Source organism: Struthio camelus, chromosome Z (assembly GCF_040807025.1).
Source record: "Struthio camelus isolate bStrCam1 chromosome Z, bStrCam1.hap1, whole genome shotgun sequence".
NCBI lineage: Eukaryota > Metazoa > Chordata > Aves > Struthioniformes > Struthionidae > Struthio > Struthio camelus.
In genome coordinates this window covers 30,984,302-31,002,970 of record NC_090982.1, presented here as the reverse complement: position 1 = coordinate 31,002,970, position 18,669 = coordinate 30,984,302, and the positions used below count along the sequence as shown (strand labels likewise).

The 18,669-nt window shown below is 38.7% G+C and overlaps 1 protein-coding gene across 4 annotated transcripts in view; it reads left to right on the top strand.

Annotated features, from left to right (window-relative positions):
• FRMD3 (FERM domain containing 3) overlaps window positions 1-18,669 on the top strand; it is a 139,834-nt gene that overhangs the window by 45,351 nt on the left and 75,814 nt on the right. For 3 of the 4 annotated variants that reach the window (XM_068928263.1, XM_068928261.1, XM_068928265.1), the window contains exon 2: window positions 15,855-15,959. The exons of the other annotated variant lie outside the window; for it this stretch is intronic. Coding sequence is in view for 1 of the 3 variants with exons in the window: in XM_068928261.1 (XP_068784362.1) it covers window positions 15,855-15,959 (105 nt within the window). In the remaining 2 variants the exon portion in view is untranslated. The remainder of the gene's footprint in view (window positions 1-15,854; window positions 15,960-18,669) is intronic. 4 annotated transcript variants of the gene reach the window in all.

Here is an 18,669-nt window from a genome sequence, read left to right as displayed (position 1 = left end):
ATATTCTACTTTCAGGGAAAAAACTGCTTTGTATCTAACTTATGCACTCCTGGCAGGACCTATTGAAGGCTGATTGTTTTATTGATACAGGTTTGGTTGTCCTAGTGGATGTTCCGCATGTGATACAGTGTATTCGTTATTCTTTTCCAATAGTTCTAATAGCAAGCATACCAAAAGCATCCCCAAAATTGCAAGATTGACTTATCAGGGAAGCAGACTGCATTCACAAAATGTAGTCTGCCTCTTTATTTACTCTCTGGTGCTTTGGGCCTTCTTCTGAGCTTAGGGTTCCTGTTTTCCTTGGCTTTTTTTTTTTTTTTTTTTTTAAGTGTAGCTAGTTTCTTGTTCAATTTTATGGCAGCTGAAGCTTTCAGGGGTAGATCAAATAGCACAACAATTTTAAGGCAGTAACGTGAGCTGTCATCCTCAGTCTGTGGCATGTCCCTAACATCATGTGATATACAACAGCAGATAGATATTGTTGTAGACGAGGATAGGATGATTGCTGCCTGTTTGTGCAGTTGAGAGGCTGAGACTTGCTCCTGGTGTACCACTTGTTTTGCAATGTCAGTGATTTTTCTGTTGATGATTGGAAAAAGAAACTGAAAAAGCTATACAGATTTTAAATCTATCTGAATCTTGTTGATATGCACAATATAGTCCTTTAGTAACATTTTCACAAGTGGCAGAAACTTTATGTGGTAGTTTTTCAGTTATTTTGAAACTTTTATGCAGAGTCCATGGAGTGGCAGATGAGGGTAGGTGAAATTAAATGGAGATGTTCTAATTAAAACAGATGAGAAACCTAAAATGGCTACACATGCAAAAGTGGATGGAATTTACACCCTGCTGTAGACGGAATCTGTTTGCTGTATTTGTTTCCTTTTTAGTTGAACTTTTTTAGGAAACTTTGCAGGTATGAAATTCAGCTCTGGTGCTGGACTTGTGGCTCCTAGGATTTCCTCTGATACTTTCTGCCAGGAGAGAAGACCCACACTTTCCCCCTGATGTAGGGTAACAGTAGAGAGATGTCGTGCCACAGTGAGCCAGAAGGGAAGCATGACCATTGCACAGCCAGTGTGTGACCTCTGCTTCCTGTGAGCCCTGGGGGGAACACGGCAGCCCTCCACGGGCAGGGTGTGCGCCTGCTTTCGGTTTCACTGATCTGTCACAAGCTCTTTGGAAATCAGTGTTCCCAAGGCTGATATAAGAGGGATATCTGTGCACCTTATCCCTTTCTCGGTGCTAGCTTCCTGTGAGCTACTGGAGGGTGCTTCTGATGAGAGGCAGTAGGTGCTGCAGAATCGCGATGTTTTAGTGCAAGCTTGGTGCAAGCCACCGTGGAGGGTGTTTTGGGACAGGAAATCTATAGCTGCTACAAGAGCAAAAAGCTGAGAACTCACTGGATTTAGGAGAGCTGTTCTCACATCGAGTATGACTTTGCCTGAGTTGCAAAGGCATCCAGCTGCAATTATAAGAAACTGCAAGTCAGTAACTCTAGCCTAAAACTATGTATAGAACAAGTTAACTGCTTTCAGCATAAATTCAGTAACTGAGCTGATTATTGTATGGGATTTTCCTCATGTTTGAATGCTTCGTTGTTAAGTTTATGCTTTTTGGAGGAAGGATATTTAAACTTTACAGCCATTCAAAATATAAGAAGCCCTTGAAATGAGCTCTGCATCAGTGTTTTAAATCAATTTTACATCAATATTTCAAAGTTGATGCTGGAAAAACAAGATAGAAGTTTGAACTAAATTCAGGTATATGCGCACAGAAAGATTTAGGCTGGTCTGAAAAAGTTTCAATCGGTGCCTGAAGTTGGCTGCTCATAGCTGTTTCAGGGACTAAGATAAACATGAAACTATATTTCAAACTTTTAGGAACAGTTGTGCTCAAAATTTGAGAATAAGTTCTAGTTTGTAATAAAATGGATATTATCAAATATGACAGCGCTTTTTTTTTTTCAAATAACAGTTTTTGAATCCTGTCAAACAGATCATGGTCGTCCTTTAGATGCATTTGATGAAAGGAGATAGTTTGAGACACAGAGAGATGTATATATTTTAGTATTTTTAGTTAAAAAGTTGTCAGAAAATTATGGCATGCATAGATGCCATGCTGGCAGTTTAACTGAAGCATTTTTTTTTTCCAAGTTTGCTTTTTAAAACTTCTAATGGGGTAGAATAAACCAACAACAGAATCTGTGGAGTTTGCATCTCTTTTGAAGGCTTTAAATCAAGATTGACTGCCTTAGTTGATGATACACTGTAGGTAGATGTAATTGTTGAGCTTGACAAAGGATCAAACTGGGTAATATGAGGCTTAAACTGGATAAAATTGTATGTTCCAAATTATACAGACAGTCAAGATGATCTAATGGTTTACTGGTTTTAAAATCCTTTGATCCTTTTCCTTGACATGTTTCATCTATGTTTATGTAAAGTGTGTGTGTGTATGTATATGCATAAAAACAAAAAGTGTATGTGTGGGAGAGATGTCAAAGATGTATTATTGGCCAGCTTAGGAAAGGCCTTTTATAAGCTGAATGGACAGCATAAGTACATGATGATGTCCAAAATTTTTGATCTATAATCCAATGCTATTAAAGGATCTTAAAGATAATATTTCAAGAACGAAATCTGTTGCAATCCAAGGCAGATACCAATGAGTACGTACTGCAGCTATATGTGCAAGGTGGGGAGAGGGCTGCTGTTTACATGGGTAGTCCTAGGTAGAAATAAATATTGGCATTTAATTACTGAAACTTTTCGGCGACCCCATGAAACTTTGTCCTTCAGCAGTTCATTTCTTTCTGACAGTTGTGCTAGCTGCTAACCACTTGTGCCTGCTCTTATGCCCTGCCTATAATTCAGTATATATTACAGTCAAATGCTTGGAGCTCTGAAGCTGAAGTTTGTTCACTCTGGATTTTCTATTCTCTGTTGTGAGAAGGTGGCAAAGGCAAAACTGCAGAGAGCATTGGCTGTTCAGACCTTGCTTTTGTAGCGAGGAGGAGATTATAGAAAGGCTGGGTACTGGGCCTAGCTCTAACACTAAGGCTTAAAATCCTGGGAAAAAAAGAGATCTTTTGCCTTATCTCAAACGCTGTGTGCTAGTTGTCTGGGTGTCCCGTAACTTGAATATTTTTGGGCTTATCCAAGGTACTTTCTCCGCTGATTTGGGAATCCAGTCCTTGAAAGCCTTCTGATTTCCCCTCTAAGGCTCTTTGGAAAGTGCATTAAAATGATAGGCTTGATTTATTGACAGAAGTGCACTCAGTGGTCAGCTCTTTCCCTGCTTTTCTGCCTTCCGTCTGTTTAATGCCTATGCTTGTGCTCATGGATAAGGGCCCAGGGATAAGGATTGTTTCCACTTTTACTGCATGAAAAGCACAAGGATACTGAAAGGCCAACTTGCTCTCTGCCTGTTCCCATGCTTGGTTGTTTGTCACTTTATTTCCTGAAGTGCCCTTTCTCTTTGCTGTGTCAGGCAGAAACAGAAATCCTCCAAAAAAAAAAAAAAAGTTGATTTATGCTACGAGACAAAGGTACACTTTCTTCTGTGGTGTCATTTGCTCATTTATATAACTTCTCCAGTTTTGAAAGGGAAGATCATTATATAATAATTGTATCCTGAGGTTTTGCAGGCAGCTTTGGAGTAGCAGGTATGAAGCTGTCAGAGCTCTGCTTGTTATATTCTGCACGTCAGCATTGTGCTGGCTCTAGCTTTTTCTTCAGAGATTTTTTTTGGACGTAAATCTAAAGCAGCCATAGCTAATATAGGTGAAGAGAAGGAAAAATGTAGCCTTAGTCTGCTCCCAAATTACAAGAGGTTCAGCATAAATATTTTAAAAGGGGGCTGGGAGAGGAGAGAAACCTTCCTTAGCTTTTTAACTTGAGATGCTTGAAGTTGTTCGCTCATTTGCCAAGTTGCTCAGTTTTCTTGTTGACATGTGTTGCGGCTCTGTTTTTACTCTAAATGGGATGCGAATATAAATAGCGGCCTTTCTGGTGCAACTGGTGACCTAGGAACCAGTTGTACAATATATTTATGGGTGTTAGAGTGTAGTAGAATTTTTGACAAGACTACTTTTTTTTCCCCTTAATCATCTTTGCGAGAAATTGAAGGCCTTTTTCCCTAAAACTTTGCTGTTTTGTTTAAATACCTCTAAATAAAGGTATACTATTTTTTGAATTTCTCACTTTAGAACTTTGACTTACCAGAAGAGACTTGTATGGGAGAACCATGCCCTTCCTAATTGCGTACAGTTTATAATTTTCACTATATTGCTACCTACTCCACAGCTACGCATATTAAAATAAATACAGGCAATGATCTTCAGTATCTTCCTTTGCCTTTTCTTATTTTAATAACTTGTCCTGTGCTTGTATTCATTTGTCATAAGCTGTTTGAGTAGCTCAGGGAAACTGGTCAGCGTTTGTAAAGACACTCAACATCATATTCAATGGAGAGCTTCTGTATTGTGGGTGACATTAATGCTTTTGTTAAATGCCATCTACTGCGGAATACCTCGGTCAACTTGGACTGTTAGTGTTGTCTTTAGTTTCAGCAGGGACCTAAAATCTTATGAATATCAAAGCTAGCAAATTGTATCCTGAATAGGACCTACACAGTGCTTCTGTGGGGTCAGTGCTTGCACTGGGGAAAGAGTAGATGTGCTGTGAGATACTGGTTTTTATGTAATGCAGGGTTTTGGCTTCTCAGTTACTAGATAAAAGAAATTTCTCCAGTATCCCAGGATTTACTTAGAAACTGGGAATCTTACAAGAAACATAAGACTGGGTATTGCTATGGAGAGTCATATGTCATGAGTTCCCAACATAGTCAAAAAGGATGCATTTTAATAGTGTGCCGTGACTTAAAGACTTAAAAAACCAGAACAGTTCCTGAAACAGTGAAAAGATAGGCTAGTTTGCCTTTGATCTTTCTATTATTCTGCTGAGTTAATGGGAACAGGAAGTCTGGGTACAGAACAGAAACGTGAAGATGCATGTGACAGAGCAAAGGAGAAAAGTGAAATCTAGTAAAGGACAAATAATGTTATTATGGGACCTGTAAAATGTATTGAATTTTCTAACCACTTTTTTGCAACAACCGTTAGCAAAACAAGCCTGTAGAATCCTTCTTTTGGATTTTTGCCAGCTATTGTTTAAATGTTTTATTTTGTGTCTTTTGTGGTGGTATTTTAAAACAAAAATTCTTCTTGTATTTATTTTAATCTGGGTTATATCTATTTGTTCCCAACAGAATCACAAGATATTTCCCATAGTTGTAATTCTGTGAGGCCATGATTACAAATGCAAGAGGAATTCGTGTTCTGACTGTACCAAAAATGAGACCTCAATTTGATAGCAGTCCTAACGAGGCAGTTGGTGTGGCTTTCAAGGACTGAATGACCTCCAAAAAAAATAAAGCAATAAACCCCCCTCCTATAACATTTGCTAACGGCAAACTTCTGTTTGGCATGGAGACAGAAGCTCGTACAGCACAGAGAATGAGTCCATCCTCTGATTCTAAAGCTGGCTTTTATTAAATGCTGTTGGGGGTGCATTGGTGTGGGCACTTTATCCAAGGAGTGCTTCTTGGAGGCTTTCTTCCTCCACTGTTGTTAAGCTAGCATTAAATTTCTTTTTCTAAAGATTGGATGTCCAGTCTTGCAAATTTAATATTGTTTTTTTTTCCTTCACAAGCAGTTTTTGTATAATTATTTTTTTCCTAGGAATATATATTTATACATGTATATCTATAAAGCATTGACTAGTTTTTTTGGAAATCATTTTTCATGGTAAAAAACTTGTGTTTCAACTTACCTGATGCCTAAAGACCATAAAAGAGCACAAATGAACAAAAATGCACAAAAATTTTGTGGCACAAATGAACTAACATGAGCCTTAAAAAATTAAAAAATTCTTTGATCACACCACACGGGAAAAGTGAGAAAACATAGTGCAATATTTACAAAGACTGGACTGTATCTTCCAAACACTGAGTTATTTACCTTGGATAGGTGAGCAAGATGAGTATTTGAAAGAAAAAGTGTGTTGATAGATTCTGAATCACCAAAAGGTGACAGATGCACTTGCACATTCTTACCCTGTTCCAATGCATAAAGTCTTTTTGGATATCCTGTCCTGGTGTGCTATGAAGCCTTATGATATGATTATGTGGTGTGACTGTCAGACTCTTCACATGCATAGCATGGTGAGGCTTCCTCAGCCAGCTAAAAGTTCTTTATCTAGCTCCTTATCACATGTGATTAGTGTATTAGTTACGCTTTTAGCTGGAACACCAGGAGCTGTTGAGTTCATCACCATGGCTGAGGGTCTTTGTCTGTCAGGAGCCATTTTCTCTGATTTGTAGCACTTCCAGAGATTCAGAGCACTTCGGAGTTGATATTGCCAGACCACTGACTATGCAGCTGAGCTTGTACTTCTGGATTAATCCACATATTATGGGAATTTGAGCCATCGTTATCTAGTGATATATTCTGTTCTTTATGTAAGCTCTTAGTCGCGTGCATTACTTTAATACCCTTTCAAATGGGCATTAATCCAGCGTCTTTCTCCTCTCCCTCTAGGTATTAGGTATTCTATAACCCTTCTTTTCTTTCTCCTTCCCTCCCACCCAGCGTGCACACAGAGGCTGTGTCATGCACACCAACATGCATGCTGTAGCACCCTGGGGAGAGGTGAGGGACCTGGGTGGACACCCCAGCCTGACAGGGAAAGGGATACCAGGTGAGATGCCGGTAGCAGCGCTAGCAAGGGCAGCCAGCAGCTGCTGGTTGCAACAGCAGTTTCCCTGCTCTGTGGTCAAGCTTACTGTTCTCAGTCATGACCCCATGTCCTTGCTGAGCTGCATGGCTGTTCCGAAATGTCCCACACCGCAACGTGCCTTGGGGACGTTCGGCTGAGCCCCGAAATGCTGCTTCAAGGGACAGTTTTGCCCCTCACCAGTTTGGCTGTTTTTCTGTGAGCAGCTGAACTAAGCTCAGCCATCCACTGCTGGTTCTCTCCCTTGCCTGTGCTCAGGGAAGTGTCCTGTTTAGCCAGAAATGTGGAATTTAGGGTTTTGTTTTGTTTTGTCTTCCTCCCCACCCTTGATCTTTTTGTATGAAAAGTGCACATTACTCCATCTCCCTTAGAAAAGACACAGTTAAAGAACTCCATTTGGAAGAGAATATATGGGAGGCCTCATCTTCTGGGGCTGCTAAATCCACCAAGGAGATTCAGTACTGGACAGGGCCAGAGGAGTGTTGTTGGCGATTACCTGCACTTGGGGACAGCAGATAATTTTGTCAAAACCGTCATCTGGCTTTTGGATTGCTGTGTAGTCAGGACTTGAACTCCTTGATATCTCTCATCTGCTTTGCTAGACCTGGCATATTAGTATGTATTTTAGGGTGTGCTAGCTGTATCTTCCAGGCACATTTTAATGTTGAACATGCAAGAGTGAGAGAGAAAGCAGACTTAGCTTTGCAGAACAATGCTGGAAATCAGATAAAATGATAGGAAGGCTTGTTGACAGAAGCACTCGGTTCCTTTTAAGAAATCAATAGTGCCTCAGATAGCATCATGAATACTGCACTAATGGAAATTGTTACCAGAAGTGAGCAGTTAACGCTGCAAGCCTTCTGCGAGGCCAGCACTTGAGGGATGTAAAACCTAAGTGGCCAAGTATCGCCCATGCACAGTGGGACAGAAAGTGATGATGAACCCTGTAAGACAATATTGCATGTGTGATTTCTTCAGTGCCTGCCTGACTGGTGGTGACTTTTGAGACTTTTGAGAACTTGTGAATTATAAATACATCCTTTTATCATTTATAATTTACTCCTGGGTCAGAGTAATTTACTGGCTGAATAGCACCAAGGTTGAGAGCTGATTGTATGAAAGCACGTTATCTCTTCTGTTATGTGTATGCACTCCTGCCATCCATATTTTACTGTATAATCAGTAGAATGTAATCTTCATTTCCCATAGAATTATATATTGATGATAGTTTTCATTTCATGAACTGACATTGTGGAATGTTTCTATGGGCATAGTTGTTTCTTTTTTCCTCTTCATCTTTTATTATTTGACCAATGTGGTCCTACAATAGCTTTTTATTCTATAGAGGGCAAAAGTATGCTGTTGTCTGGACAAAGCTGTTTGGCTGTTGCAAATCATTAATGCAAGACTAAAATAAAATCCGTAACCTCAACTGACCCCTCCAATTTCGCAGCTGAGGTAGCATGCCAGAGGAACCATTTTTGACAAATGTATTGCTGAGCCTACTACAGTATACATTTCATGGTAAATTTTCAATGAAGTAGAGATTTAGCCGTGCTGTTTCCTTTAAGCCTGCTAAAGCTTCCACAGTTACATTCACACATACAGCCTTGACATTGTACTCCTCTTACTTTTTTCTTCTCGATATAGACATTTTTTCTCCTTTTTCTTTGCAATCTCCTTTAGCTTTTGAGAGGTGTTTGTATATTTCTTAACCAAAATAAAGAATTAAAGGGTTTTTTTTTTTGTTTAATTCTGTTAATTAAAATATAGCACTTGGGGCTAAACTGATAATTAAGGCCTGAGAAATTTGAGTTTAGAGATGGTGATATCCTTCATGTAAATGATGTTCTTAAGGACCCAATTTGATTTAGGAAATTAGTTCTAAAAATGGAAAGTGGAAAAATGTCGTATGTTGTCTCTGTTGTTCATTTCTGGCCTTTCTGCTAACGTAAGTCCATCATGCAGTTTGTGAGGGTAAAACTGTGGTGTATTTTTTGTTTGTTTGCTTTCTGCTTGTTTGTTTTCTTCTTCCCAAATAGCTCGAGAGAGAGAGAGAGAGAGAGATTTTTGTCTCTTGAGCTATCGCATTTTGAATAGCTCAGTCCGCGCTGCAGATAGCACCGCAGTTTCCCTTTAAGGTCATTATTTCAGTTATCTTTGGGGAGAGATACCACTTTTATTACCTAACTCTGGGAAAGATAAAGCATCAAAGCCTGCAGTTTAAATGCTTTTGCAGTTTAAAATTATTATTTTTTTCTTAGAGGCAAAAAATTATAAAAATTATTTTATAAAACCAAATTTTCTATTATGCAGGCTTGCTTGGCTACACAGCATCTCTCCAGAAGCCATAGTTACTAGGTGGCAGTTGAAGTCAGAGCCTTGAGATGTTTCCTCTTCCATGCTCGTTTAATCTGTAAAGACTGGCTTCTCGTATGGAAGGTGGAGTGCTCTTGTACGCTGTAACTGTAGCTTACATGTCATATGTGATATATTTCGGAGGGCAAAAGTACCACTGGTGAATGTTATTCAGCTCTAAAGGTTACTTCCCTTAGTTTGGAGTGAGTCGGCATTGTTGTGTCACTGTGCATCTTTTCAGTAAAACCTGCTGGGAGAGCCTGGGTTAATATGTGCTGTTGAAAGCCCTGCGACTGAAGGAAGCGCATAATCTGATTGCTTGTCTTGTTAGGGAGCTTATTAGGAATGAGATGCATCTTCCATGAGTTTTATTCAGGAAATGAGAAGATAAGTAGTAGCAAGGATACATTTTGCCCTAGTAGGCTTTCCTATTGTAAAGTATCTTTGTGCATTATCATGTTGGGTTGGATTGTCACTCCTGTTTGGGGAGTATGTTCCTGTATTCGTGCCTACCGTTCCTGGGCGTTCCTGAGCCCCTGCGTGTTGTCAGTAAAGGCCATCCAGCTCCGCCCTGGCATCTGTGAGTGGAAGGGCTTGCAGTTGAACTTCCCACTGTGTAGTACAGTGCTACTTTTTCATTTCAAATACACAAGACTTGGTAAAATCTATCTTAGTAAGAGCACATCCTTTAATTTATTTATGCTGTATTAGATGAGTGCTCAGTGATGGAGGTGTTAGAAGGACCTGGACATGTGCAGGTAAAACCTTGTTACAAAAGGTAATTCCATAATGTTGCTTAGTGAAATGAATGAATTTATACATCTGAAAATTTATTACCAGCCACAGGTTTAAAAAAATCTATCCTCTCCTCTATTTTAGTGCTAGCAATTGTTGATATAAATTGCAGATAGGTGTTTACCTGTACAGAATTAAGTATGTCATTTGCAAGAAGTGATTCATGCATGATAGTGTATGGAAGAGGACTCTTGTATTACGTAAATAGCAACCGCCTCATTGTAATGTAATTCTTTGTGTTTTTTTCTTTTTTTAATTAAAGGACTAACACAATAATTCCTCCTCCCCCGCAGTGTTTCAGGTTTGTGGAACTGTAATTATTTCCTCGTTGTAAAGGAAACAAAGTTTATATTATATATAAATACTTTGCTTCTAGATTAAAATGTGCCAGTTCCAGTTAGGTTTTGATCAGCCGGAAGTATGTTTTTACATTGCAAATTTAATAGAAAATAATAATTATAGCTGGCCCTTTAAAATATTGGAAAGTGCTGATTAGGAGCAAGAAGGAAATCCTACTGATGAGTTAAAGCATTTTAGTTCATCAACCATAACAGGCACATTTTTAATTGCTTTTTATATTTTCAAGGCATTATGTGATATTCAATTCTTGCAAAAGTTCTGTGGAAAAATAGTGAAAGTGCTGTTTCAAAAGGTGGAGCAATAAAGGCAAAGAGGTTGTCAAGTGTATCCAACTCGTGAGCAGTTACTGTCATTTGTAATCTCAGTGGATCCATAACTCCTAAGAGCCATAAGAAATTTGCCCCAGGGCTCTGGAGAGAGTCAGGGTTAGGGCTGTCAGTTGTCAAATTTGGGCGCAGCCCTTTCTACCTCCCTGCTTTCAGTTGTTGCATCCTAATTCTTCGTTTGATTTTGCTCTCTGGACAGGGCTTAAAAATTTGGTCGGAAAAATCCTGGAAAACTCAGGCCATGCCTTCCTTCTCTCTGCCCTCATCCCACTCTATGCAGCTCCACGGGGTTGATTTTTAAACTTGTTCTCATAGCATATGGCCCAATCTGCCAGCTCCGTGAGCTTTATTGCCATTGCACTGGAAATGCAAGCAGATGCGCTGATAACTGTCCCAAAACACAAATGAACTCAGAATTGTTCCCAGATGTCCCTTTGCAGCCACGTTTCTATGTACAAGAGCAGGCCCCGATACTGGACTGTCGAGTAATTGGCAGCAAGAGGCAAGATCCGTTCCTGCTGGGATTCAAGCAGTTTAGTTTTGTAAATCTTGCTGCATTTTTGATGTTTTTTTCACTGTTATATTATACTAGTTCAATTGTCAGTTAATGTTATGAAAAGTTGCCTTTTGAATTGTGTTTCTGCCTCATGGATGACTTCTTATTTTGCCTGTTTTCCAGTTCTGCTTTCATTTTGTGGTGGTATTATAATTATTATTGAGTTCAAGGGTTATGTTTAATTTTTTAGATCCGTCACATTTTGAAATATGTCATGCCCTAAAATAAAACAAGCATACAAAACCAGATGTTATTCCTGCCTTGCCCGAGAGCCTGAGCTTTCCATTTATCTTAACAGAAATGCTGTTTTTATGGTGGTTACTTTTTCTAGAGTGGAGTTATATTAGTCTTGCAAACACATCTCTGACTATGTGAGTAACTTGACACACAGGGTGACTGGAACCATTCACACGTGTAAAGACCCTTGTGGGATGGGGATTGAAATCCCCGACACGAATAAATGCGGTGTTATAAGTATGCTTTGCTTCTTAGCAATGTTAGTGGCTTCCTGACTGAAATAAGTACAGCTGGCAGGACTTCAGTGGTTAGATAACAGCAGAAATGTTGTTTAATCTGCTTGTGAATCTGGCATTTCCCAGTGACAACATTCAAATAAACAGACCCAGAACTTCATGATGAAACAAATGTGATTTGGGAAGTCCTTTCATTGAATGTAAAATCCCAAACATCTGTAAGGGGTTTTCCTTCTACCAGAGTTGAGATAACCAAATGCTGGATTTGAATGGCCTGAAGAAAAAAAGTGCCTTGTTTTAAACTTATCGTTCTGTCATTGAAAACAAGGTGTTGATTACAATCCAGGACATTTTGGGTCTCCTGTTTCCACACTTTTGTGGCAGTTGTTTCTGCCTCAGTTCTTCATCTCTGCTTGAGAATACTTGATGATAGCTGGATGAGATCATGGTATAATTACCAGAGATTTCAGCCTGGAAGCTTTCAGAAATCAGACTTGATTTTTGTTCTCCAATTTCTGTGGTCTGCTGCTGATGTTTTTCAGTGGTGTTTCAAATAATGTTTTTTTTAAAGATGCCTTTTTTTGTTATGTTCTGACAAAGTCCTGAACTGTAACATGGAAATATTTTTGTGAAATGCTGCAAAGTACTTTACTGGATGACACTTAAAAAAAAGAAAAGGTTCATTTAATTGGAAAGCTATATGGTAACTGTCTGAATTTTCAGGCAAGATTTTATATTCATTATTCCGTGGCCCAAATCCATTCTTGTGCTCTGTTGTGGGTTCTGTGTGACTGGCAGTTCCTAATTTAATTTATCCATATTCTTTTGCAAATGAGAATAAGCTTTGAATTTAATATATGCTTTTATACTATGATATATGTAATAAGTATATCAAAGCACGCAGGAGAAAACATAGATCATTATATTGCTAAAGCTCAAGAGAAACTGGAGCACTGTTGGAGAAATTTTGAAAATGTCCTATGCCCCATCAAATATTTCTTTCTATATATGAAGTCTCTGAAGTTTTTCAAATTTTGGATAGTTTAAAAGCATAATAGTGAAGTATTTTAAACTATTTCTTTTGAGAGGTGGTAATATTATATATGTATCAATTTATTTACTTTTATTGGATTAGAGTCTTTCCTAATATCTGGTGATGAATCGGGGTGGAGCGGAACTTGAAACCTGGCCGTTTGAACAGCACAGTGTAACTGAAGTGAATTCTAGCCAAGCGTAGCATTATTAACCGGTCTCTTATTTATCTATGGAGGGTTGAAGGATTCCTAGAGCATGAATTAGCCTGGAGGCTTTTGTTTGTTTGCTCTTTTTGTTTGGTTGGTTTCTGTCGTCTGTCTTTCAAGCAAGAAAATTAGAGCAGCGGTTGATTTTAGAAAAGGGAGCTTTGTTTTTGGGTTGAAAAACACAGTACATGTTCCAGCCTTTGAACACGTGCCTCAGGAACTATAGTATTTTTTGTGATGGCTTAGGTGGAGGAAGCAAAGGACTTGTTAAGTGAATGGATTAGAATGTGAACCTGTAGAAATTAGTAGATTTATTGACTGCTATTCTGGTAACGCCCTCTGTCAGATGAAGGTATGAATAGTCTGTTTTCCTTGTTGGCAGTATTTTAAAATTGGATTACACTTATGCATTGTTGTTAGTAAGACCTATTTTGATGTTACTACCTATCCTTGATCTGAGTCACCTAATAGCTGTTGTGCCCCAGTTCTATTTAGTACGTTGTACGTCTATCTTAAAATAATATGCAACTTGAATTTCACACTTGTGCTTGAATTTTTTTTCTTACTGCCTGTGTTCTGAAATACCACTATGCAATTTTGTCGTAACTTTTTCTGACGCTCGTGCTTATAGCATAGCCAGAAATAAAAGTTTGCAGAGGCCTCTAAGGTTTTTAGCTAGAAGACTTCATGGAGATATGGCTGCAGAAATTTAGACCTTAAGAGAATTTTTTCTGTCAGTCACAGGGAGAGTGGCTTTTTGTACTTTTGAATCTTCTCTATAGACCTTGTCATTTGAGAAAGGTTTACACTAGAGTGTCACTAGCATGCCAGTACTCATTAATTGCATACAGTATAAAATATCAGTGTATATGTTAATCATTCTTAAGTTAGTTGGAAAACAACTAACTTTGTTTCTCTCCAGCCTCAGGACATTTTTAAAAAATTACAGAAGGAAACGTTGTGCAGCTATGTTACTGGGAAGAAGGTAGTGCAGGGGGTGCAGCATGAGGTTAGTGAACGTGTGCAGAAAACAGGCAAACTGAGTTAACCTCACTCAACCCTGGCTGTTAATAAGAGGAGAAAACAGTGCAGAAATACCATGGAGGGGATAAGGCAATGGATATCCTCCAGGCAAGAATTAACTTACGGAAGAGTAAAGGAGGACTTAGTGAAGGGTAAATACATAGGAGACGGAAGGTAGAGGAAGGAAGGTGTAGTGGGAGTAGCTTGCATATACGAAAGGAGGAGTAGTGGAGGCCCCTGTTTCCAGGAAAGAAATTGGGACAGAAATTAGCAGTTTGTAACTAGAGGTGAGTGAAGAGAGACAGTTCAGGTGACAAGGAGCGGAATAGCCACGTGAGCCTCCAAACTCGGTGGAAGGACTGCGCAGGACGATGTAGATGGCTTAAATGAGGGTGATAATAGTATTTTTATTTTATTTTTTTAAATTTTATACTTATTTTATTTTTATTTTATTTTATTTTTTTATTTATTCAGTGATGAATGTGAAAGGAAGAGCAACTGTATCTGTCAGAAATTGTCTTAATTGTAAAGACAATACAATCACAAAACTACTGCCCTATTTCATCCTTATCTGTGTAACACTCTAGTCTTGAAACAGAAATAATCTTTTCTGTAGGGAGCTGTTAGGCCTCACTGAACTGGTGGCAAAAGCCATTTATTCCACTGCCCTTTACAGTATGGCTTCAGACATGTCACAGCACTGTTTTTGCCTTGGCTGCTGTTATGTGAAATGCAGATGATGATAATGTCTGGTTTTGTAAAATACTTTGAGAATGGGGAGCTGTTTTGTTAAATTTTGTGTAGCCATGCTGTGCATGATTTATCTTGTTACCTTCTTAAAGGTTAAATACAGCATAGCATTTATTGTTAAGGGAGCAATTCTGAGGAGCAGTTAAGTAATATTCAGTAAATTTGTGGTTGCATATCCTGTGTAGTTTCTGTTCTGTAGACACTAGGGAGTTAAGTTTGAATTGTTTCATAGCAGCAATGAATAGAGGCTTGCAAAGTAGCGCATACAGGTTCCACAGCAAAGGGGTCTTGTGTGGGGCTTAGGTGGAAGGAGAGAGGGAAAGAAACCCAGAGCCTGACGCTGTGATGTAGTGATGCCTCTTCTCCTGCTAAGAATCAGCTACCCTGGGCAGATAGCTTTGGTAATACACACTGGTAATAATACGAAGAATCACATTACTTAGACCAGAAGAAATGTGAGGGTTCATGAAGATTCCCTGTATCTGGCATTAGATTACGGAGAGATGAGACAGTGCTAAGACTGAAGAAAGCAGAAATAAAGAATGAAGTAGTTAACTAATCATCATGTGTAGAGCAAGCTTTTTTAAGGCTCTTGTTACCTAGTGATGATGCAAGGATTAAAATGTCTTTTTCTGTCATTCATTTGGGCATTTCTTCCTTGTACTGCAGCACTGTCTAAGAACTGAGGTTCAAGTCTCTCTTGCTGTGGGCATTGCACAAAGATGCAATAAAGGTAGTCACTGCCAAAATTGCTTGACACCTTGGGGACGCAAAAAAGCACACACAGTTTTAAAATCGTGTTGAAATGGCACATGAAAGAAATCTCTTGCACTATTATGCCATCAGGTGGAAATGTGGTTAATGGTAATATATGAAATGTTATAAATGTGCAGCTATTAGAGCAGCATAAGTTTTCCTGAGGCAGAACTTAAGGTATTCTTGTCAGGAATCAATATGTGAAGGTGCAGGGAGTATATTGATCACTGAGGAGAATGTTTTAGTTGCTGCATTTTTTAGAGGAGGCAAATGTTCAATTCCTTTGTCCTAATCTGAATAAGCAAAAATAAATAAATCCATATGCCTTTTTATTTGATGCTTTGATTAGATTCTTTAAAGCTTATGATCATCAAGTTCAGAATATTCAGAGTAATTTATTAATTCTTTCTCTTTTTCAGAGGGAAACGAAAGGTCAGTTTCTCATAGATCATATTTGCAACTATTACAGCTTGCTGGAAAAAGACTATTTTGGCATTCGATATGTTGACCCTGAGAAGCAGAGGGTATGTATGTGAATTCTGACTACATTTGTTTTTAAGTAAATAGATTCGTTCAACAAGTAGGCTAGATCTAACGGAAAATTGTGTATCTCTAAGGTATTGCGCTTTGACGAGAAGCTGTACAGGTTCCTAAAGTAGCTTTATTAAATTCATTTTATCCTCAGCTCACCTATATAGGTTTCCGGTAAATTGATATATTCACATTTATATAGTTCTCCTGGTTGCTGAAGATAGAAAAGATCTTTAGTCAGGACTCAGGGTTAACAGAGTTATTCTAGCTCTAGGCTCTGAGGAATCAAGATCCCTCCACTGATTCCAGATTCAAGATCTGGAATCAAGGATCTCCCCCCACTTCAACCCTCCGCCCCCTCCCTCCCTCCCATCCCCCCCATGCCCCCTCTTCTTGTCTAAGAAATTAGAAGAAATCATAATCTTGAAGTGATGACTCTTCTCACAGTTTTGTATTTTGAATTTCAGAGACCTAAAGTCTCAACTGCCATGCTAATTAAAAAAAGGAGACTACCGAGTAGTAGTCATTTAGCTTATAGACATAAATTGCAGCAAGTGTTAGATACAGTGGGTCACAGGGAGGAGGGTCACATATAGTAGCTGCCTTACTGGAAAGAGTAAGTCTCATCGAGGAAAAGGGAGAAACGTTTTCTGTAATATACCCTCTTATGTGTTATTTAGATATGTTAAAAAATAGAAACAATAACAAGCAAAGTCAGCAAAGGTCTGTAAATGGGATTCACCAGGTGTGTTTGGAAAATAATTATTCCATTTACATTTTAAAAAGAACTTCTTTCTAAAGTTACAGCAGGTGGTTTGACTGAGAAGAATTGCTTTAAAGGGAAGTGATGGTTCACCGTAAATCAGTTTGAGGCTATGTATGACAGTGTACTTCTGTACTCCATAGGCAAAGAAGTGTAGGGCAAGGTATAAAATAAAAATCTCCTGGTCCAGTTGCAGTAGTCATAGTGTATCATTGTAGTCAAGATAGCGATAAGCCACCCGCATGTTTTTGGCGATGAAAAAAAGTTAGAAGTAGCGGATGAAGTATTTTCAGGAAAGTATTAATGTCATTATACAAGACCCTGATGAGATCTCCACTATTCTAATTTAGGCATCTGCATTCAAGAAAGATTGATTTAACTGAATCAACAGAAGGAGCATCAGAATGATCAAGAGAATGGAGAGCCTGTTTATGAGAGCGTATATTAAGTGTGCAACCTATATAGTGCAGCAAAGCGAAGGATAAGAGGATATGGTTACGATTTATAAGTACGTCACAGTGTAAACCAGAGAAAGAAAGGAATGCTTAAGCTGGTGAGGAGCTTTCTCATTTAAGCTAATGAGCATAGTACATGCTGGAACAGCCATAACGAGAGCAGTAGGGGCAAAAATTTAACTGGCTTTAAGATGAATTTTTATCATTTTATGAAAGGGATTAGCTGTTTCTGTAAGCGTGTAGTATAGAGAGGAGGCTTTATACTCTGAAATCTCTTTCAGAGAATATATACTAAAAAATGAAACAAGAAAGAACAATATGTTACTGATGATACTGACACAGGTAGCATAAAATTCTTGTTGCTATTTTCTTTTGCTTGGAACTGTGAATACCTCTGTTCTAGTTATATTCCACTGCATAGTCTTTCTCTTTACACAAGAAAGATTGTCTCTGTGGCTCCAAAGGATATGGCCTAAATTGTGTGTTTAATCTTGTCTTTTAATGTATTGTTCTTGATTGGCTCTTTGTTCTTGATTGTATTGTTCTTTCGTCTTGATGTATTGTTCTTGACTGGCTCTTTGCTAAGCTATATGAAAATAATAGTGTATGTATATGTGTCCTTTGTAGGACCCTGAACCATGTGCGGGATTTCAGCTGTTGCTGTAGAAATATTTTAAAACTGTAATCATCCTAATGTGTTAAGGTCGTTTCTCGTTTGCATAGGCCACAGGGTTGTCTGGGAGCAGCATTGTCTGCAGTAATTTTAGCCACGCATGGCTATGCCTGGCAGTATACAAACAAAGCTTTTAAATCACTGCAATTGCACAGGGAATACACTCCCACTGTGCAGCAGATCTTGAATGGGGGGTATGAGTACACTGGGATTTTCTGACATCCACAGAGAAGTCAGAAAACACTGTTAGAAGTCAATACGCTGTTAGAAAGACAACATTGTGCACTACTGATTTGATAGTCTGCCTGCCTGCCTGCCCCAAGAGGACTGTCACAGATCTGATTCTCTTTGTGCTTTCAGGTTTACAAGCACTCAAAAAAGATAGGCTCCTCTACACACAGGTAGTTTTGGCAGGTTATTTTATAACCTTCATAGTAAGGCTATTGTAGAGTCTCTTTGTAGGCTAAAGTATGTCATTTACAATGGAACTGGACATTATTTGATTAATGCTATAACAGAAGTAGTTCAGCAGTGTCCTGGTGTTTACTAACAAAGGATATTGGAACCTTCTGTTGGTGAGTAATGGAATTCTTTATCGTGAAGTAGCAGTTCTGTTTTTAACGGGATATGTACACAAAACATACAGCCGTGTCTCATCAGAGAGACCTTTTAAGAGGGACAGCAAGTCGGGAGTGCAGCTGATCTCTGTTCTAGCAGCAACAGCTATTTTAACACCTGTTCTTCAGAATGCATGCTTGATCCCATGTGGAGGCAGTGAAGGTTGTCAGAAAGAGGCAACAGAAAATTTCCTA